At 40.6% G+C, this 23,154-nt stretch overlaps 1 protein-coding gene across 1 annotated transcript in view; it reads left to right on the top strand.

Annotated features, from left to right (window-relative positions):
- IARS2 (isoleucyl-tRNA synthetase 2, mitochondrial) overlaps window positions 1-23,154 on the top strand; it is a 77,064-nt gene that overhangs the window by 5,248 nt on the left and 48,662 nt on the right. The window contains exons 3-12 of the mRNA XM_062210373.1: window positions 5,011-5,170; window positions 8,205-8,353; window positions 8,445-8,494; window positions 8,578-8,687; window positions 8,768-8,861; window positions 9,479-9,594; window positions 15,050-15,219; window positions 16,633-16,723; window positions 19,492-19,643; window positions 22,626-22,786. Coding sequence (XP_062066357.1) covers window positions 5,011-5,170; window positions 8,205-8,353; window positions 8,445-8,494; window positions 8,578-8,687; window positions 8,768-8,861; window positions 9,479-9,594; window positions 15,050-15,219; window positions 16,633-16,723; window positions 19,492-19,643; window positions 22,626-22,786 — 1,253 coding nt within the window. The remainder of the gene's footprint in view (window positions 1-5,010; window positions 5,171-8,204; window positions 8,354-8,444; window positions 8,495-8,577; window positions 8,688-8,767; window positions 8,862-9,478; window positions 9,595-15,049; window positions 15,220-16,632; window positions 16,724-19,491; window positions 19,644-22,625; window positions 22,787-23,154) is intronic.

Raw genomic sequence — 23,154 nt, forward strand, 5'->3', positions numbered from 1 at the left:
GCTGCTGCTGCAAGAAGTAGCACTCAGGACAGAATCATGCCAGGCCCTAGAATAATTTCTCGTGCATGGTAGGCCTTCAAATATGTGTCCATCAGACAAAAGACTATATGAATTTTGTGATACGGAAGTGAAAGTTGTAAAACGAATTATTCTTGAAAGTATGGATAAATTTTTTTGAGAGGAGGAGGATTTTTGATAGGAGTTAGTAAAATATTGTCTTCCTATTGTTTTTACTAAGGCTTCATACATTATTATCTATTGTGATTACATTTAAAGTCCTTGTAAGGTATGCTGTTAACTGTTAACGCAGGTGATTGATTCCATTCTGTTTAAATACTTGAAAACAAGACTATTCCATAGAAATACAGTGCAAACTTCTTGTCTCTTACATGTGGAAGCTAAAAAGTTGATTTCAAAGAAGTGAAGAATAGAATATGAGTGGTGGTTTCCAGATCCTGGGGAGGGAGGATGGGAGAGATGGTTAGTGGATACTAGGATTCAATTGGATAGGAGGAATAATTTTGTTACATTTATTTACTTGAAAAGCAGAATGACAGAGGAAGGTCTCCTATCCACTTGTTTAGTCCTTAAATGCCTGCAACAGCCAGGGCTGGGCCAGATCGATGCCAGGAGCCAGGAATTCTGTCTGTGTCTTCCACATGGGTTGCAGGAACCCAAGTACGTGGACCATCAACTGTGGCTTCCCAGGTACATTAGCAGCAGGAAACTGGATCAGAAACGAAGGCAGGACTTGATGCCATGCACTCCAAAATGGGACATATGCATTTCAAGGTTTGGCTTCACCACTGCCACACAATACCCCACCCCCAGAGGAGTAACTTCTAGTGTTCTGTAGCATGGTACAGTAACTATGGCTGACAACAATTTGATATTTTAAAATAGTTGGTGGAGAGGATATTGAATGTTTTCAGAGGAAAGAAACTACATATTTGAGATTCTAGATTTGCCAGTTATCCTAAACGGATCATTACACATTATGTACATGTATTGAAATGTCACATTGTACCCCACCATAAGTATGTGTCAATTAAACATTTCTGTTAAAAGTAAAAAGATTCAGGGCTGGTGCTGTGGCGCAGCGGGTTAAAGCCCTGGCCTGAAGTGCCAGCATCCCATATGAGTGCCAGTTCTAGTCCCAGCTGCTCCTCTTCCAATCCAGCTCTCTGCTACTGGGAAAGAAGTGGGCCCAAGTGCTTCAACCCCTGCACCCACGTGGGAGACCTGGAAGAGGCTCCTGTCTCCTGGCTTCGGATTGGCACAGTTCTGGCCATCTGGGGAGTGAACCAGTAGATGGAAGACCTCTCTCTCTGTCTACCTCTCTCTGTAACTCTTTCAACTAAATAACACTTTTTTAAAAAAAGTAAAAAGATTCTACATTATGCTGCCTTGCCATTGAGTTTGTAGAAAATGTAGAAAAGTAATAATAACTATACATAAAATAAAACTTTTTCACCCTAGAGGGGAAATAAAAGAAAAATTCAACTCAAACTATAAATGTGGGTCATATAGATAAGTTAAAATTTTCTAGTAGCCACAAAATATAGTCAAAAGAATCATATGAATTTACTGTTTAATATATAACATAATATATAAATATGTATTTATGATAAATATTATATAGATATATAATATTAATTTTAACTCAACAGTATCTACAATTTCATTTCAACATATAATCAATGTAAAAAAGTTTGGGGGCCAGCATTGGATGCTGGCATTCCATTTGGGTGCTGGTTCATATCTCCCCTTTTCCACTTCCAATTTAGTTCCCTGCTAATGACCTGGTAAAAACAGCAAAAGATGGCCCAAGTGCTTGGACCCCTGCCACCCACATGGGAGACTTGGATAAAGCTCCTGATTTTGGTCTGGCCCAGCCCTGGCTATTGTGGTCACTGGGAGAGTGAATCAGCAGTTGGAAGATCTCTCTCCCTCTTTCTCTGTAACTCTTTCAAGTAAATCTTTTAAAAACAACTTTTGACCCTTCTGTCTTTTCATCTCTGTAACTGTACCTCTCAAATAAATAAATTGGTCTATAGAAAAAAGCCAACTTTTGAATTATTTCAGCTTTTTTGTACTGTTTGAAATCTATCATCTAGCACATCTCAATAGGGACTACCACCCGAAATCACATGTGACCAGTGACTGCCTATGAGATGACATATTCTAATGCATACACTCATTTATTAGATAACCATTGGTAGACTAGTACTGGACACCATCATAAGTGATGGAACTCACTGGTGTAAGGGACAGATGGGATCTCTGATTTCATGGAGCTTATGTTTCACAGGGAAGAGACAGATAAAAACAAATAGTTTCCAGTAGGGCTAATTAGTAATGAGGTTATTTATATATTGATTGATTTAAATAATAGACCTAAAGTCTTAAGTATGACTTCTATGACTAGATTAATTTTTCTTGTAACTACCATCAACTACCATCTATATTATAAGGCTCCCCCCAGTTCTGTGGTAAAAAGTTTGATTGTTATATATATATATATATATATTTTTTTTTTTTTTTTAGACAGGCAGAGTGGATAGTGAGAGAGAGACAGAGAGAAAGGTCTTCCTTTTTGCCGTTGGTTCACCCTCCAATGGCCGCTGCAGCCGGCACATCGTGCTGATCTGAAGCCAGGAGCCAGGCGCTTCTCCTGGTCTCCCACGCGGGTGCAGGGCCCAAGCACTTGGGCCATCCTCCACTGCCTTCCCGGGCCATAGCAGAGAGCTGGCCTGGAAGAGGGGCAACCAGGATAGAATCCGGCGCCCCAACTGGGACTAGAACCCGGTGTGCTGGCGCTGCAAGGCAGAGGATTAGCCTGTTAAGCCACAGTGCCGGCCTGATTGTTATATTTTTTTAGGGGGGAAGGGATAGGAGGAATGTGTAATATCTTTTCTACTTTTGATAGGTGTGGGAAGGAGGAAAAGATTTTCTGGGCTACTGGACTAGTGGTCAGAACATTGTTTCCTCTTCAGAAGAGGGGCATTATGAGGTTGGAGCCACATCTGTTCTTGGCCTTTGATTGCCTAATCTATAATGGTAATACATTTTTTTAAAAAATTTATTTATTTGTTTGAAAGAGTTTCACAGAGGAGAGGCAGAGAGAAAGGTCTTCCATCCAATGGTTCACTCTCCAGATGGCCGCCATGGCTGGAGCTGTGCTGATCCGAAGCCAGGAGCCAGGAGCTTCCTCCAGGTCTCCCACGTGGGTTCAGGGGCCCAAGGTCTTGGGCCATCTACTGCTTTCCCAGGCCATAGCAGAGAGCTGGATTGGAAGAGGAGCAGCCGGGACTAGAACCAGCACCCATATGGGATGCCAGCGCTTCAGGCCAGGGCGTTAACTTGCTGCGCCACAGTGCCGGCCCCAGTAATACATTTTTTTAAAGGCTCTCCTGCCCGCTGATATCTTAAATGAACCAAGAAAGGCAAACCAGTGTTAATTATACCCAATGAAGAGGTCTACTGTTCAGTAAGGAATTTTGTCACTGACTGAGTTAACTAAAATATTCCATTCTTTTGAGTAGAGTGCTTTGTAAGTTTTGCAGCAGTTCTTTAATATTTTTAAGCTCAATGTAATAACGCAGTAATTGTGTTAATTTTTTGTAAGAGTAAAACAAATTTCTAGTTGACTTGTACTCTGGTTTTTTAGATGATCTAGATTTTATTTTCTACCATTTATTTGAAAGGCACAGTTGGAGAGAAAGAGAGAGTTCTTCCATCTGTTGGTCCACTCTCCCAAATAGCTGCAACAGCTGGGGCTGGGCCAGGCCAAAGTCAGGAACTTCACTGGATCTTCCATGTGGATACAGGGGCCCAAACACTTGTTTGTCCCAGGCCATTAGCAGGGAGCTGGGTCGGAAGTAGAGCAACCGGCTGGCGCTGTGGCATAGCGGGTAAAGCCGCCACCTGCAGTGCCTGCATCCCATGTGGGCGCTGGTTCTGGTCCCAGCTGCTCCTCTTCCGATCCAGCTCTGCTATGGCCTAGGAAAGCAGTAGAGGATGGCCCAGGTCTTTGGGCCCCTGCACCCATGTGGGAGACCAGGAAGAGGCTCTTGGCTCCTGACTTTGAATTGGCACAGCTCCAGCCATTGTGTCGGGTTGGGGAATGAACCAGCGGATAGACCTCTCTTTCTGCCTCTCCTCTCTCTATGTAACTCTGACTTTCAAACAAATAAATAAATCTTTAATAAATAAAAAGCAGAGCAACCAGGACAAGATGGGTGTCCATGTGTGACGCTGGCATCGCGGGTAGCAGCTTTATTGACTACACCACAACACTTATTTCTTAGATGGGCTGCTTTTTCTCATATTCCAGCTTTACCAAAAAAAAAAAAAAAAAATCCAGTAATTTGAGATCTTTTGTTCTTTTGCTTTTTGGAAGGAGAGTTAATGACATTTTTAAAAAATTCAAATATCTGTTACTTCAGTGTTTAGTACTTGAGTTAGGCGATTTAATAGGTTATTTTATATAAGCCCTCTAAAATTTGGGCTTTCTCAGTGTTTTAAAATGATATTACATTACGGCAAAAAGGAAGACCTTTCTCTCTGTCTCTCTCTATCTACTCTGCCTGTCAAAAAAAAAAAAAAATGATATTACATTAAGAAAATAAAATAAGGAGGCCAGTATGGTAGTGTAGTTGGTGGAGCCACTGCCTGCAGTGCCAGCATCCCATGTGGGCACTGGTTCAAGTCCTGGCTGCTCCACTTTTGATCTAGCTCTCTGCTGTGGCCTGGGAAAGCAGTGGAGGATGGCCCAAATGCTTGGGCTCCTGCACCTGCATGGGAGACCAGGAAGAAGCCCCAGGCTCCTGGCACTGGATCGGCCCACCTCTGGCCGTTGTGGCCATTTGGGGAGTGAACCAGCGAATGGAAGATATCTCTCTCTCTTGCTCTCTCTGCCTCTGTAACCCCTATCTTAAAAAAAAAAAAAAAAAAGTTGTAGACCACGTGTTTGATATGTCAGTGATGATTATCATTTTATCCTTGCAGATTTTGAAAGACATAGCCAATCGCTACCATATGATGAGAGGTTCCAAAGTACATTTTGTGCCAGGCTGGGATTGCCATGGGTTGCCTATTGAAATAAAAGTATTATCAGAACTTGGTGGAAAAGCTCAGAATCTTTCAGCTATGGAAATTAGAGAGAAAGGTAAATAATCTGTATTTCTACTTTTAAATGCTATTTTAAGCACTTTAGTTCCTTGGTAAAGTTGAAGCTTTACCAAAGGGACCTTTGTTTTGTTTGGGTTGTAATGAGATATGTTGGAAACCACTTTGTAGCTCATAAAATTTGGATTTGTAATTGCTTTTTGTGGGAATTGCTGTTTGGAGATTGTAGGAAGCACTACATTTCCAAATGCTTAAGTTCTTCAATGTTCCTGTTTTTTAAAAAGATTTGTTTGGCACAATGACAGAAGACAGATTTTTCATTTGCTAGTTCACTCCCCATGTGTCTGCAACAACTGAAGACAGGTACCAACTTGAGCTGCTTCCCAGGTGATCAGCAAGAAGCTTAATCAGAATTCCAGTAGCTAGGACTCTTAACTAACACTCTGATATGGGATACAGGAATTATAATTGGTGGCTTAACCTGCTATACCTCTATACCTGTCCCAGTGTTCATATTTATGAAATTACTATTTTGGCTAATTTTTAAACTTTCCTGGATAAGGCCTGTTAACATATTTCAGGTGCTAAATCAAAAGCAAATTCTGAAATAAATATATTTTAGATTAATCTCATACTTTCCTTCAGTAGATTGAACTAGGAAGGATTCTTTTTTTAAAGATTTTATCTATTTATTTGAGAGAGAGAGTTAGGGAGAGACAGAAAACTTTTCCATAAGCTGTTCACTCCCCAAATGGCAGCAATGGCTAAACAAAAGCAGATTAAAAGCCAGGAGCTTCTTCTGGTCTCCCATGCTGGTGTAGGGGCTCAAATGCTTGGGCCATCTTTCTACTGCTTTCCCAGGCCACAAGCAGAGAGCTGGATTGGAAGAGGAGCAGCCAGAACACAAACTGGTGCCCATATGGGATTCCAGTGCTGCAGGCAGAAGCTTAGCCTACTATGTCACAGTGCTTCCCCCTTACCTCCCTCTTAAAGGTTCATTTATTTGGAGCCCTTGTTGTGGCATAGCAGGAAAAACCACAGCCTGTGACACCAGCATCCTATATGGGTGCCAGTTCAAGTCTCTGCTGCTTTACTTCTGATCCAGCTCTCTGCTAATGTGCCTGGAAAAGCAGTGGAAAATGACCCAAGTATTTGGGACCCTGTACCTACATGGGAGACTTGGAAGAAGTTCCTGGCCTTTGTGGTTATTTGGAGAGTGAACCAGCAGATAGAAGATGTCTTATCTGTCTCTTCCTGTAGCTCTGCCTTTCAAATAAATAAATCTTTAAAAAAATTACTTTATTTGAAAGGCAGCATGATAGGGATCTTCTTTCTGCTGATTCACTCCCCAAATAGCATCAACAGTCTGGGCTATGCTGAGCCAAAGCAAGGACACAGGAACTCCATCCTTGTGTATCCCCTGTGAGTGGCAGGTCCTCAAGTACTGGAGCCATCATCTGCTGTTTCCGGGGCACATTAGCAGGAAGCTAGATCAGAAGCTGAGTAGAGGGGCTAGCGCTGTGGTGTAGCGGGTAAAAGCTGCCGCCTGCAGTGCTGTCATCCCATATGGATGCTGGTTCAAGTCCTGGCTGCTCCACTTCCAATCCAGCTCTCTGCTGTGTAACTCTTTCAAATAAATAAGTAAATCTTAAAAAAAAAAAAAAAAAAAAGTTGATTAGACAAGACTGAAACTGGCACTCCAATGAAATGCCAGCCTTCCAAGCAGAGATTTAATCCTTTGTGCCACAATGGTTACCCCAAGGAATCTTCTTTTCTTAGTATTTTACAGTATTTGATATGATTATGGGGATTTTGTTATTTCTTGTGAAATACGTTATCATTAGCTTAGATTCAAATACTGAATGATTTTTGCATATATGAGAATTATTCTTTGTCCTTTTCTTAAACTAAGAGATAATGAGGAATAGTTTTTCCAGTCCATTTTTTCTAAATCTAAAGTTATTGTGTACAATCTGAAAAATACAGAAGGCATTAATAACATTTTGACTTTTTGAAATTCTGGTCAGTTTTAGAATTTGTATCTTACAGGCCGGTGCCATGGCTCACTTGGCTAATCCTCCGCCTGTGGCGCCAGAATCCCATATGGGCCTCGGGTTCTAGTCCCGGTTGCTCCTCTTCCAGTCCAGCTCTCTGCTGTGGCCCAGGAAGGCAGTGGAGGATGGCCCAAGTGCTTGGGCCCCTGCACCTGTGTGGGAGACCAGGAAGAAGCACCTGGCTCCTGGCTTTGGATCAGCATAGCTCTGGCCGTGGCGGCCATTTCAGGGGTGAACCAATGGAAGGAAGATCTTTCTCTCTGTCTCTCCCTCTCACTGTTTGTAACTCTACCTGTCAAATAAATAAATAAAAATCTTAAAAAGAAAGAATTTGTATTTTATGAATGCTTTCAAATATTCTTATTAAAACTTTTCATAGTCTCTGTAGCAGGATTCATGTGACAAGACGAGACACCAAGGCCTCTGGCCGTTGCGGCCAATTGGGGAGTGAGCCAGCAGATGGAAGACCTCTTTCTCTCTCTCTCTTTCTCTCTCTTTCTCTCTGCCTCTCCTTCTCTCTCTGGGTAGCTCTGACTTTCAAATAAATAAATCTTTAAAAAAAAAAAAAAAGACAAAGGCTTCTCTTGGGGCCGGCACTGTGGTTTAGCAAGTAAAGCTGCTACCTTCAGTGCTTGCATCCCATGTGGGCTCTGGTTCGAGTCCCAGCTGCTCCACTTCCGATCCAGCTCTCTGCCATGGCCTGGGAAAGCAGTAAAAGATGACCCAAGTCCTTGGGCCCCTGCATCCATGTGGGAGATCCGGAGGAAGCTCCAGGCTTCTGGCTTCAGCTTGGTGCAGCTCCTGCCATTGCGGCCATTTGGGGAGTAAACCAGCAGATGATGACCTCTCTCTTCCTCTGCTTCTCTGTAACTCTGCCTTTTAAATAAGGAAATAAATCTTTTAAAAAAAGCCTCTGCCACATCTCAGCCATGTGCAGCACCTGCATTTAGAGAAATAAACCATGTGTAAGATTTTGAATTTACTTGTTTTCAAAAATTTTTTTTCTGCTTTATCTTTTAGCTAGATCATTTGCTAAAGCAGCCATTGAGAAACAGAAATCAGCGTTTATTCGATGGGGAATAATGGCAGACTGGAATAATTGCTACTATACCTATGATGCAAAGTATGAGGCCAAACAGTTGAGAATATTTTACCAAATGTATGATAAGGTAATGAATTGTCTTTTTCTTTTAATTATTGAGTGTGTTAAAGTATGTGTTAAAAATTGTAGCTTTAATATGATATGTTTATGATTTACAGGGCTTGGTTTATCGATCTTATAAACCCGTGTTTTGGTCTCCCTCATCAAGGTACATATGTGTCTTTTGATTATTAAAAGGGAGAAATTTGTGCTGCTTTCAGATATTCCTGTGTACTATTCTTAAATCTTTAGGACTGCTTTGGCTGAAGCAGAACTTGAATATAATCCTGAACATGTTAGTCGTTCAATATATGTAAAGTTCCCTCTCTTGAAACCGCCCCCTAAGCTGGCATCTCTTATAGGTAAGATTTATTCATTGCCTTATCTTATTCAAGTTACAGAGTTAAAACATTTGCTAACATATTTATTACTCTGTTTTCAGGAGATACTTCATCTCCTGTTAGTTTTTTAGCCTGGACCACCCAGCCTTGGACAATTCCAGCTAATCAGGCTGTTTGTTATATGCCAGAGTCAAAGTAGGTATATTAATGCAGGTTTTGTTTTATTCACTAATAGGATTCATTCCATCATTGATTTTGTTTCATCCTCATTATCCTCTTAAAAGTTAATGAATTATGTCCTAGTTTTTATATTCATAAATTTTATTAAGCTTTGGTTGATTGCTTTTAAGGCTTTACATTTGTTTTGTCTTCCCCAAAAAAATAGAAATAAAGTATGAAGTATTTTGAAAATAGTATTTTTTGATGTTAGGTTTTTTTTTTTTTTCTCTATAAGATTTTTTTGGAAAGGCAGAGTTACAGGGTGGGGATGGGGGAGGCAGAGAGATTCTTCATCCACTGGTTCACTCCCCAAATGGCCACCATGGCTAGAGCTGGGCTGGACCAAAGCCAGGAGCTTCGGTTGGGTCTTTCACATGGTGTAGGGGCCTGAACACTTAGGCCATCCTGCTGCTTTCCCAGGCGCATTAGCAGGAAGCTGAATCGGAAGCAGAGCAGATGAGACTTAACCAATGACACCAAGGCACAAACCCCTAAAGCTAGTTTTTCTGAAGTGATACAGAAAAAAAAAAATGTTATCTATAGCTTTTCCTGTTTTTTATTATAAGTAATTTTCTCTCAAAATTTTATGTTAGGTATGCGCTTGTGAAATGTTCCAATTCTAGAGATCTCTACATATTGGCTGAAGAGAAAGTGGCATCTGTTGCTTCTACGTTGGAAACAACATTTGAGATTATTTCAACATTCCCAGGTAAAGAGTTATAGATGTTCTGACTACCACAATCACTACTTTGTTGAACACTGATCATTGTGAATTGAAACAGATACAGCCTCTAGCTTTCTAGCATATATTCTGCATTGATTTTACTGAAGAGAATTGTGTGTTAAATATGGTTGCAGAGTAGAAAAATGTGAATCTGACAAAGACACACAGATTAATTAAAAAGTACTTCTGGTAGGGCCAGCGTTGTGGTGTAGTGGGTTAAACCGCCACCTGCAGTGCCGGCATATGGGCACCGGTTTGAGACCTGGCTGCTCTACTTCTGATCCAGCTCTCTACCATTGCCTGGGAAAGCAGTGGAAGATGGCCCAAGTGGTTGGGTCCCTGCACCCACGTGGAGGACCCGGAAGAAGCTGCTGGCTTCGGATCAGCACAGCTCTGGCTGTTGTGGCCGATTGGGGAACAAGCCAGCAGGTGGAAGATCCTCCCTCCCTCCCTCTCTCCGTCCCTCTCTCTCTCTCTCTCTCTTTCTTTCCCCCCTCCTCTCTCTGTGTAACTCTGACTTTCAAATAAATAAATCTTAAAAAAAAAAAAAAGGTACTTCTGGCAAGTGTCCAGAAGATACTTTGCAAAATTTTATGCAAAATTATTAAAATTGCTTTTATCTGCTTTTTAAAAAATATTTATTTTAAAGAGTTACACAGAGAAGGAGAGGCAGAGAGAGACGTCTTTCATCCTCTGGTTCACTCCTCAAATGGTCACAATGACTGGAGCTAAGCTGATCTGAAGCCAGGAGCAAGGAGCTTCTTTCGGGCCTCTCACACAGGCGCAAGGGCCGAAGGACTTGGGCCATCTTCCATTGCTTTCCCAGGCCATGGCAGAGATTGAATTGGAAGTAGAGCAGCCAGGACTCGAACTTTCACCCATATGGGATGCCAGCACTGCAGGCAGCGGTTTAACCTGCTGCGCTACAGTGCTGGCCCCTTCTTGTCTGCATTAATAAAGGGGCAAGGAGGAAAATTAATATACTTCTAATATTTTAATAGAGAATTGAATAAATTTTTAAAATAATTCCAAGGGCAGTGCTTCCATCAAAGGAATTATTAGTAAGCTATGAGTTGGGACTTCTAAAATATGGAATATAGCTCTGGAAGTCTAAAACTATCTTTGATCCTAAGGCATGAGGTTTTTGTTTTGTTTTGTTTCGTTTTTTTGCTAAGAAACAATCACATGAGTAAAGGTTAAAAAAAAGAAGGGCTATTGCCGTGGCATAACAATTAAAAGCCATCACCTGCGGGTGGAAGATGTGTCTGTCTACCTCTGCCTCTCTTTCAAATAAATACATCTTTTTTAAAAATGGAAAGACTGCCTTGCTGAATAGGGAAGCCCTGTCAATTCATCAATGCTGTTATAAGTAATTACAAATTTCAACAAACTTAACAGAATAAAGGTTTTTGTGTTAAAGGCAGGAACGGAGCTGCAGAATATTTTTTTTTTTTTTGACAGGTAGAGTTATAGACAGTGAGAGAGAGATAGAGAGAAAGGGCTTCCTTCCATTGGTTCACTCCCCAAATGGCCACTATGGCTGGAGCTACGCCGATCTGAAGACAGAAGCCAGGTGCTTCTTCCTAGTCTCCCATGCTGGTGCAGGGGCCCAAGCACTTGGGCCATCCTCCACTGCCTTCCCAGGCCACAGCAGAGAGCTGGACTGGAAGAGGAGCAACCAGGACTAGAACCTGGGGCCCTTATGGGATGCCAGTGCTGCAGGTGGAAGATTAACCAAGTGAGCCAGGGTGCCCCCCCCCTTTTTTTTTGACAGATAGAGTTATACACAGTGAGAGAGAGAAAGGGGAGCTGCAGAATATTAGGACCATACAGTAGATAAGTTAGAGGATACAGTGTATATTTTCTTTATTATAAAGAGAGAAGTTTTATTTTGCTCACAGTTTTGAGGTTCAAGTCCAAGATTGAATAGCCTCACTGGTCTGGTCTCTTGTCAGGGCAGCAAGCGGCCATGAACCTTGCAAAGTATAAGTATGGACATGGCCAGAAGGAAGTGGAACCTAGTATGTTCTTTACTGTATACCCCCCAGTTCTTTGTTAAATGCAGAAGCTGAAAAGCCTTCATTGACAAGTTAGTTTTTTATCACAGAAGCTTAAGTTACAAAAATTTTTGAAATAAAAAGGTTAAACGTTTAGTCCAGATTACATAATTGTTTCAAATTATTACTGTGCAGAGAATTATTGGGTTGTCTGTATTAAGCTGCCACATTGTAAAACCTTGTGAATACTTCTCATCCCTGGAAAAAAGTTCTTGACAATGAACTTACTACATAATAATGTAGCAGGTAAGTTGAACAGCTCAAATGGAATAATGTTAAGGTGGTAGAGTTTCTTTCTAGAAAAATAGTAATTATTAGAAGTCAATATAGTAAGTATTGCTGAAGGAAAGTTAATAGGTTAAATCTAATTTTATTTCCCCAAACCTTTGATCTCTGTACTAAAAATACGTAAAGAGTACAGCATAGGATTATGGAGATTATTCTTTGGAAACTTAGGAAAAGAAATTGAAAATTAAAGAGTAGATTTTTGAAAATAGTGTTAATACTTTTCTTCTTTAATATGAATTGTTTGGAAAAGAATGCATTCTGGAACTGATGTTGTGGCTCAGTGGGTTATGCTGCTAGTTAAGAGCTGGTTCAAGTCCTGGCTGCTCTACTTCTGATCCAGCTCCCTGCCAGTGTGCCTGGGAAGGCAACAGAGGATGGCTCAAGTACTTGGGCCCGGGGCCAATGTTGTGGCGCAGTGGATAAAGCTGTTGCCTACAGGACTGGCATCCCATATGGCCTGGCCCTGCCCTGGCTGTTGCTGACATTTTGGAAGTGAACCAGAGGATGAAAGACCTCTATTTCTCCCTCTCTTTCTGTAACTCTGCTTATCAGATAAATAAGATGAGTCTTAAGAAAAAAAAAATAATAATTGGGCTTCCTGTTAACCATGTGGGAGATCTGAATGGAGTTCTAGGCTCCTGGCTTTGACCTGGCCCAACGCCTTTGTGGCCATTTGGGGAGTGAGCCAGTGGATGGAAGAAGATTCTCTCTATCTTTTTCTTTTTCTTTCTTTCTTTCTTTTTTTTTTTTTTTTTGGTGTGTGTAACTCTGCCTTTTGAATTTGAAAGGCAGAGGTAGAGAGAGGGAGAGAAAGTCTTCCATTCACTGTTTCACTCCCCAGATGGCCACAGCATCCTGAGCTGTACCAATCTGAAGCCAGGAGCTTCCTCCAGATCTCCCACACAGGTGCAGGGGCCCAAAAACTTGTGCCATCTTCTACTGCTTTCTCAGGCCACAGCAGAGAGCTGGATCAGAAATGGAGCAGCCAGGACTCAAATTGGTGCCCATATGGGATGCTGGCACTACCAGCAGCGGCTTTACCTGCTATGCTACAGCACTGGCCCCTGAATAAATAAATCTTAAAAAACAAAAACAAAAACAAACAAACAAAAAAACACGACAAAGAGAAGAATGCATCCTGAAGTATTGAAGTTAGCAAACGATTTTTTATCTATAAATGCCAAGCCAACGAAAATGAACTTTCAGTTTTTTTTCAGAAGATGTATCATCGTTTATAAGAAAATGGTGATTTTTCTGAGGCATTTTTAGTATATGTTTTGCCAAAGCCAACAGTCTCAGAAATTTTTATACATTGTACTCTTTTAACCAAAATCAAAGTAAGCAACAGTCTATCAAATGAAATGTCAATGTAAATATTGTATTGTTCCTCTGGTAGTATGAATAGGTAATGTAGTTTTGCTTGTTATGTGATTAGACAAAAATAGGGATTTCTCTAAGGAGATAGTTTTTAAAAGCTAACATTATTTAATTTGGAATGGTGAAGAATGATTTGTGGGGAACATAGAAGAGTAGAGGGATTACTGAAGTTTTTTTAATTATTAGAGAGTAGATAGGGTGAACATACTTACATTCAGTAAATCTCAATGAGTGGATAGGGAGAACCAGATAATTCTAAAACATAAATCCTGGAGCAGGCATTTTGATGACTTGGGCTTAGCTGTTGTTACTGGAGTGCCTTGGATTGAGTGTGCCTCTATTTCCAATCCAGCTTCCTGCTAATGGGCCTGGAAGACTGAAGATGATAGCTCATGTACCTGAGTCCCTGCCATCCACATGGGAGACCTGGATTGAATTCCTGGGTCCTGGCTTTGGCTTTGACCAGCCCTAGCTGTTGATAGAGGATCTCTCTTTTCTTGTCTCCGTTGCTGTGCCTTTCAAATAAGGAAAAATAAACTTTGGGAGGGGGAAAAAAAAGCCTTTGAGTTATTTTTAGAACATGTAAAAGAAAAACTAGTTAATAGCATTTAACTCAGGAGGCAGTAAAAGTCAGAAAAAACAGATGTGTAGAAAAATTAATAGTGATGGATCTAATATGTTACTAAAAGGAGAAAATTACATATAGATCATTAAAGTTGGAATAAGACTTGCCTTGGAAGTTGGATTTAATCATTTCTAAGCCATGTGATCTCAAGCATACTGCTTGAATTTTCTGAAATGATTTTCTCATTTCTGATAGTATTGCACGTTTTGTAATAGTATTGTAGATGAAACAAGCATTTATGTTAAGTCTAGTGTATTTAGGGTTCCCAGTAATGTCAGGTATTGTTTATCTCTTATCTCTTTAAGAATTCCGTTATGAAAACAACAATGGTTTCCCACAAGGAACTTACTAGAACCTATTGGTCATCTACCTGTTGGTCTAGACATTTTTTGCTCTTGGGGCCAGTGTTGTGGTGTAGTGGGCTCAGCTTCTGCCTGCGATGCCAACATTCCATATGGGCGCTGGTTCTAATCCCGGCTGCTCCTGTTTCTATCCAGCTCTCTGCTATGGCTTGGGAAAGCAGTAGAATATGCCCTATGAGCTTGTGGCCCTGCACCCATGTGGGAGACGTGGAAGGAGGCTTTGGATTGGTCCGGCTCCAGCTGTAGTATCCATTTGGAGAGTGAACCAGCAGATCAAAGACCTTTTTCTATGTCTGTCCCTCTCTCTGTAACTCTTCCTCTCAAATAAATAGATAAAATCTTAAGGAAAAAAAAAGGATTTTTTTGGTTTTATGTTCCAAAATTTACATAATTGTATGTAAATTAAAGGGGTTTTTTTTTTGTGACTCATTTGAGTTATGTATTTTTATTTTATCGGTACATAAAACTGCTAATATTTTTAAAGTATTTACTGTGTTATACACATGAGTGCTCCAGACACTTAAAATGCATTAGCTCTGTTTGTCCTCATGGCCATCCTCTGAGTTAGGTCATAGAGTAAATAAAGGGGAGCCAGGATTTGAGCATAGGTAGTTTTGTGCACATACGGTTTTGTTCTAGATTCTGCACTGCTAATGTGATGTTCTAGCTAACCTTAAAGGGAGAGAATTGCCATATAAAATGATTTTTAACAGTTTTTCCTTTCCCCATAGGTGGAGATTTGGAAAATGGTTCCTGTAGTCATCCTTTAATTCCTGATAAAGTCTCTCCCCTTTTACCTGCAAATCATGTGACCATGGCAAAAGGAACAGGATTGGTTCATACAGCCCCAGCCCATGGTTTGGAAGATTACAGTGTAGCATCTCAGCACAAGCTGCCAGTGGTACTAATCCTCTTTTGTCCCTTTTAATTACTAATCTTGTAGAATGAGAGTGATACTCCTAAAAATCCTACTTTTTGATAATCCTTTATGTTTTCAGAATTAACTTGTGGAATGCTAAGGTTTGTGCAGTATGCTAAAGCTTGATTATTTCATCTTAATTCAGAATTATTTTACAGAATTAACATAAAATCAACAGAGTTGGAGTGTGAGAATATTACATGGGACACTTTTTAAAATACTTTATTTAAAATATCAAGTCACATAGACAGTTTACTTTGAGTCCTTGAAAAATGTCAAATATAGTTTATTAAATAGTTGAAAAGGACATTTTGTTTTTCTTTCTTTTTTAAAAATTTGTTTATTGGAAAGGCAGAGTCTCAGAGAGAGAGGGCCAGAGAAGAGAGATCAACCATCCATCTGCTGGTTCACTTTGCAGATGGCTACAACAGTTGCATCTTGGCCAGGCCAAAGCCAGGAGCCTGGAATGCCATTTGGGTGGCAGGGGCCAAGTACTAATGCCATCTTCTGCTTTCCCAGGCATGTTGGCAGGGAGCTGGATTGGAAGTGAAACAGCAGACACTTGAATTAGTGCTCATCTAGGATACTGGCATCACAGGCAGTGCACTGACCTGTTGCACCCTGATGCCAGCCAGCCCCATCAGTTTGTTTTTCTTATCTGACGGTCCTCTCCAAATTTATTTTGCACACTTCAATTATTTAGCAGAGTTTTCCATTTAGTTAAAAGATGAGTTCCAGAGTGAATGAGTGTGTACGTTGACTATGGCAATGTGTAATGCAATATATGACTAGTACAATACAGTACAGTACAATACTAGTACAAATGTGACTAGTAGAGATCAGTTATAGATGGCTTAGTATATTTTGTTACTTTTTGTATGCAACTTCAGGTATAAGCTTTAATAACACACTTTTGCCTTGAAGTTTTTATTTACTTTATTTGAAAGTCAGAAGGACAGAGAGAGAGAGTTCTTCCACCTGCTGGTTTGCTCCCCAGAGCAGGGCCAGGTCAAAGCCAGGAGCTGGAATTCCATCTATGTCTTCCATATGAGTGGCAGGGACCCAAATACTTGAGCTATCACCTGCAGCAACCCCCCTCCCAGGGTACTTACAGTAGGAAGCTGATCAGAAGTAGAGCCAAGACTCAACTCAGGAATTCCCATACAGGGTGTGGGTGTCCCAAGAAGTTTCTTAATCACTGTGCCAAATACCTATCTGTTTTGGTGATTTAAAAGTATAAAATTCACAAATTCGTATTGACTGAGTCAGAAGTACCCATAGTCATATAGAGAAATAATAGGCTGTATTAAAATGTCTTTTACATGTTGTTTTGTCAGATACTGTGATAAGGGAGAATGTCTTGATACTTTAACCGTTCACAATGACACTTTGTAGGATTGTTTAGTGGATGAAGATGGAATTTTCACAGAAGGTGCAGGTCCTGAACTTCGAAACAAGGCTGTCCTTGACGAGGGAACTGATGCAGGTAAGTGTTGTTTTCTGCTTATATTATAAACATGTTTTCTAAAAAGCAGCCAGTAGTAACTGTTGCTTGCTTTTCTCCCTTCTTGTACTTTAAGCAGTAACAAAAAAATGAAAATTACATTATGCTTTTACCATATGATTTAAAATGGAATTTGGGAGTTTATCTTTGCTCTGAAGCTGTCCAATTTGTTTAAAAGCAAATCAGAACTATCAACAGGGAGTGGTGTTATTTTTAGGGCAACCAAAGTAATCATTAGCAGTAGCACTTCTATGGGAAGATATGCTCGAGTTTGGGGTTAGATGTTGACTGTGCCTCAGAACATTCTCTACTCCTTTTGTAACTGTTGCAAATAATTGACCCATGTTGCATGGCTTATATTTTAGAATTTTGGTCTTGAATTGTCTTTCTGCCTTATTTTATGGGCATGGAAACTATGTGCTGTGAAAAACTATTTGCCCACATTGGGTCTAAGATTAATTGGACCTGATTTGTTCCTTTTCTAGGGCTACTATAATAAGTGGCTTTAAGTTTGGTGGCTTAAAACAAGATACATTTATTCTATCAAGTTCTTTTTTTTTTTTTTGACAGAGTGGACAGTGAGAGAGAGAGACAGAGAGAAAGGTCTTCCTGTGCCGTTGGTTCACCCTCCAATGGCCGCCGCGCTGCGGCCGGTGCACCGTATTGATCCGAAGGCAGGAGCCAGGTGCTTCTCCTGGTCTCCCATGGGGTGCAGGGCCCAAGCACTTGGGCCATCCTCCACTGCACTCCTGGGCCATATCAGAGAGCTGGCCTGGAAGAGGGGCAACCGGGACAGAATCTGGCACCCCGACTGGGACTAGAACCTGGTGTGCCGGCGCCGCTAGGCAGAGGATTAGCCTGTTGAGCCACGGCGCTGGCCTCTATCAAGTTCTAAAGTGTAGAAGTTCAGATGAAGGGGTTGACAGGACTGTGTTCACACAGTAAATTCTGTGGAAAGATCCTTACTTGCCTCTTTTTAGCTTCTCATAGAGATCCTTGGGTTTGTTGGTTTATAGCTGGGCCACTCCAATCTCCTCTATGGTTACATGGCCACCTTTAGCTCCTGTGTATCTCTGTAATATAAGGACCACTGTCACTGTGTGTGTGACCCCATCTCAATAATATCTGCAAGATTATTATATATTTATTATTATATATATAATATATATTATATATAACAATAATATATATAATATAATATATAATATATATTATATATAATTATATTATACATAATTATATATAATTATAATATAAATATAAATTATAATATAAATATATAAATTATATAAATATATAACTATATTATATATATTATATATTATTATATTATTATTATTATTATATATTTCCAACTCGGATTGTCTTCACAATTAATGACATTTAGGATGTTTTTTGGGGGATAAAATTCAGCTCACTACACCTGATTTCTTCTGGATACCTGGAGATAATTTAAGATTCCTAGAATGAAAGATTATGATTCTGAATTTCAAACTTGGAATTTTAGATACATTTTTCCATTGAAGTAAAGAGCTATGGAAATAACATGATTTAGAGTCTGATTAACGCTTAGTAGTCCCTGCTTTCTGAGCCAGGAAATACTCAGATTGTGCCTGAATAGCTATTCTTCTTGGCAACTGTTGGCTTAGGTTTAGTACTCCTGAGAGTTTAGAGTATATTAGGATTTTCGTAGTGCTTTTTAAAATATATAATGGCCGGTGCAGTGGCATTCTGGGTAAAGACACTGCCTGTGGCAGCAGCATCCCATATGGGTGCTGATTGAAGTCCTGGCTGCTTCACTTCTGATCCAGCTCTCTGCTAATGTGCTTGGAAAAGCAGTGGAAGATGGCCCAGGTCCTTGGACTCCTGTACCCACATGGGAGACTCTGGCTCCTGGCTTCATTCTGGCCTAGCCCAGGTCTTTAGGAACATTTGGGGAGTAACCAGCGGATAGAAGACTTTCTCTCCCCGCCCCCCACCTCTTCCTTTGCCTCTCTGTAATTCTTTCAAATAAAAAATAAATCTTTAATAAGATAAATTATATATAGAATGACTGAACTTCAGTTTATTTATTTATTTTTTTTTAAGATTTATTTATTTTACTTGAAAGAGTTACACAGAGAGAGAAGGAGAGGCAGAGAGGTCTTATATCTGCTGGTTCACTCCCCAATTGGCTGCGACTGTTGGAACTGCGCTGATTCGAAGTGAGGAGCCAGGAACTTCTTTCAAGTCTCCCTCACAGGTGCAGGGGCCCAAGGCCTTGAGCCATTCTGCTTTCCCAGGCCATAGCAGAGAACTAGATAGGAAGTGGAGCAGCCAGGACTCGAACCGGCACCCATATGGGATGCTGGCACTGCAGGCGGTGGCTTTACCTACTACGCCACAGCACCAGCCACGAACTTTAGTTTTTAAAAAGATTTATTTGAAAGGCAGAATGATAAACAGATCATCTATTTGCAGGTTCACTCCACAAATACCCACACAAACCTCAGCTAGGGTAAAACCAAAGCCGGGAGCTCTATCCTGGTCTCCTATATGGGTGGCAGGAACCCGACTATTTGGACCATTATTCCCTGCCTCCCAAGCACAGCAGCAGGAAACTGGATCAAAAGCAGAGTATCCTGGACTTGAACCAGGTACTCCAATATGGAATACAAGCATACCAAATGGCAATTTAACCTGCTCTGTCACCATGCCCATCCCCATAACACTTCTTAATTGTGTCTAACATAAATTGTGTTTTTTTAAAGTTATAAAGATGCTTCAGACTACAAAGAATTTGTTGAAAGAGGAAAAATTGGTACACAGCTATCCCTATGATTGGAGGACTAAGAAACCAGTTGTTATTCGTGCCAGCAAGCAGTGGTTTGTAAATATCTCGGATATTAAGACTACAGCCAAGGTATAAAAGGTTGGGTTTGTCTTTCACTTAGTATAAAAAGGTTGTATATGAAGTTGGATGGGGTTTTTGGAGTGGAAAGGATTGCTGATATTACGATTTCTTGGAGTAAAGTTGCAGGAAATTAGATCTGGAATGACCTTGGAGTTCTGTTCACAGTTAGTGGACTTTCCTGACTGGTAGGGTAAAAGTAGCATAGAATTAGGACAGACCTGGGGTTAGCAAGTCATTTAGCACCCCAGCACCCCCAGGATGGCAGAACAATATCTGGTACTTACTGGACATTCAGTAAAACTCTTTTTAAACCTTTTACTTCCTTAACAGTGAATTTGCAGTCCATTAGAAAAAAATTGTTGATCTGAGTTAACAAATACTATGGATGTACTAATAATATATATTTGAGCTCTTGCATTTAGTACACATACTTATCTGTGAGGATGTGTAAGTGTAAGCGTATCTCAAAGATTAAGTTGATTCTGTTGGAGGGAAGACCTCAAATATATTTGCTTACCAGGCTGAATATACACATATTTTGTTTTAAATCTTAAATCTAAGATATTGCAGTATTTACTGGTTCATTTGTTGGGCTGGCAATTTGGGGTCTTTGCCAAACAATGCATAACAGTTTATATTTTCTAGGCATGTGTAAAGTGGACAACTGTGATATAAATGTTTTGGTTGTTTTTGTTTTCACTCTTCTGAAGCCTTTGTTACTTTTAAATGTTAAAATTTATAACTTCAAGCACTTTACAGTTTTTTGATTGCAGAACATTTAAGTCTGATAACAGTATGTTTAAGCCAAGATTTGTTTTTTTAATCTTCTTTATAGACAGTTTTCAGTTAGTTGCTCTTTGTAAAGATGGCAAGGTGGAGTTACATACTGCTGTGTTCCCACCTGACTTCAAAAATAGTCACCTTTTGGCTGATTTTGTTTGTATTGGTGCTTTTTTCAAATTTTTTTTTTTTTTTAATTTATTTGAAAGAATTAAATAGAAGAGAGGCAGAGAGAGAGAGGTGTTCCATCCAATGGTTCACTCCCCAGATGGCCGCAACGGCCAGAGGTGTGCTGATCCGAAGCCAGGAGCTTTCTCGGGGTCTCCCATATGGGTGCAGGGGCCCCCCATGCGGGTGCAGGGGCCCAAGGACTTGGGCCATCTTCTGCTTTCCTAGGCTATATCAGAGAGCTGGATCGAAGTGGAGCAGCCGGGTCTCTAACCGGCGCCCATATGGGATGCCGGCACTTCAGGCCAGGGCATTAACCCACTGTGCCACAGTGCCGGACCCTGTATCTGTACTTCTACCAGCTATGCTTTACTTCCCAGCCACTGGATTATTTTGAAGCAAATTCCAGGCAATATTTCTTCCGGGTTATATTTCTTCTACGTAGTATTCCAGCATGTATATTAGCATCACCTTGAAAAAGTAATAGTAATTCCTTAACAATCAAATGTCTAGTCAATTTTCACATTGGATTTTTAAATCAAATTGAGTTGTAGAGATGTGGCTGTTCTGCCAATAGATAGTGCTACAAAGGGTATTTTTTGTTAGTTAAAGTAAGTGAGGAAACCTTTTAAACTTCTAAAAAATCTAACAATGTATATTTATGTAAATATGAACTATATTTATTAACAGATGAATGGTTTTTTTTAAACATGAGACTAGCGTATTTTGGCTCTTTGGGGAGATTATTACTAAACATTTTTGCTCTCAATTAATCTTTTGGTAATTGACAATTGAACTTTTGGGAGAAATAAGGGTGAGAGACGTCCTGACAAGTGATAAATCATTTGAAGTAACTGTTGAGAAAGTGTTTTCTTTTCTTTTTTTTTTTTTTTTTTTGACAGGCAGAGTGGACAGTGAGAGAGAGAGAGACAGAGAGAAAGGTCTTCCGTTTTGCTGTTGGTTCACCCTCCAATGGCTGCCGCGGCTGGCACGCTGCGGCTGGCGCACCGCGCCGATCCGATGGCAGGAGCCAGGTGCTTCTCCTGGTCTCCCATGGGGTGCAGGGCCCAAGGACTTGGGCCATCCTCCACTGCACTCCCTGGCCATAGCAGAGAGCTGGCCTGGAAGAGGGGCAACCGGGACAGAATCCGGTGCCCCGACCGGGACTAGAACCCGGTGTACCGGCGCCGCAAGGCAGAGGATTAGCCTAGTGAGCCGCGGCGCCGGCCGAGAAAGTGTTTTCTTATAAACCTTTCTGTGTAAAAATCAGATTATATTGCAAACCTTGTTTATTAACATTGAATAGTTGCTTATTTTTTAAGCATTTAAACAGTGATTGAATCAAGTTTGAATTGACTTTTTTTTTTTTTTTTTTTTTGACAGGCAGAGTGGACAGTGAGAGAGAGACAGAGAGAAAGGTCTTCCTTTTGCCGTTGGTTCACCCTCCAATGGCCGCCACGGTAGGCGCGCTGCAGCCGGCGCACCGCGCTGATCCGATGGCAGGAGCCAGGTGCTTCTCCTGGTCTCCCATGGGGTGCAGGGCCCAAGCACTTGGGCCATCCTCCACTGCACTCCCCGGCCACAGCAGAGAGCTGGCCTGGAAGAGGGGCAACCGGGACAGGATCAGTGCCCCGACCGGGACTAGAACCCGGTGTGCCGGCGCCGCAAGGTGGAGGATTAGCCTATTGAGCCGCGGCGCCGGCCCAAGTTTGAATTTACTTTAACTGTGGTTCAATGATGTTTAATACTTAGTTCAAACCTGGTAATAAAAGGTTTAACCATAGGTTGATGTAAGTTGGAAATAGATGTAAACTCTCACACTAATCTTCAGATGGTGAAGTTGCTCTGAGTATTATGTATTGAACTTTTGTGGCTCCATTTTTACTTTGCTTCATTTACTCTGAAATCTTCAGTGTTTTTTGGGGGTAGGAGAACTTCTTGTATGACTACATATATCCAGATAAAGAATTGCATTAGGAAAGATAATGATAATTCCAGAAAGTTTGTTTCTCTCAATAGATCTGATTTATGAATCAATTGCAGGAATTACTAAAAACAGTGAAATTTATTCCTGGATCAGCACTGAATGCCATGATTGAAATGATGGACCGGCGGCCATATTGGTGTATATCAAGGCAGAGAGTATGGGGTGTTCCAATTCCTGTGTTTCATCATAAGACAAAGGATGAATACTTGATCAACAGGTAGAACTTGTTCTAAAATTTTTTTTTGTTTTAAAATGAATTGTGTTTTCTTAAAAAATCTAAAAATAGGAGGGACTATTAAGAACTGCTTGCATGTTTTAAGTAAAATATTCTAAAATAGCCATCTTCTTGGGGTGGTTAAATGTGAATTGCAGAAAGATTCTCTCATGTGAATGAAATATTGACAAAAACTAGATTTTTCACATTTTTCTTTGAACTTAAAAATAAATGTATTTGAAAAGCAGAGTGATAGGGATGGGAGAGAGAGATGGATTGATTGATTTTTCATCAGCAGGTTCACTCCCCAAATAGCAGCCACAGCTCAGGCTGGGCTAGGCTATAGCCAGGAGCCTGGAACTCCGTCCCAG

Source organism: Lepus europaeus, chromosome 14 (assembly GCF_033115175.1).
Source record: "Lepus europaeus isolate LE1 chromosome 14, mLepTim1.pri, whole genome shotgun sequence".
Lineage (NCBI taxonomy): Eukaryota > Metazoa > Chordata > Mammalia > Lagomorpha > Leporidae > Lepus > Lepus europaeus.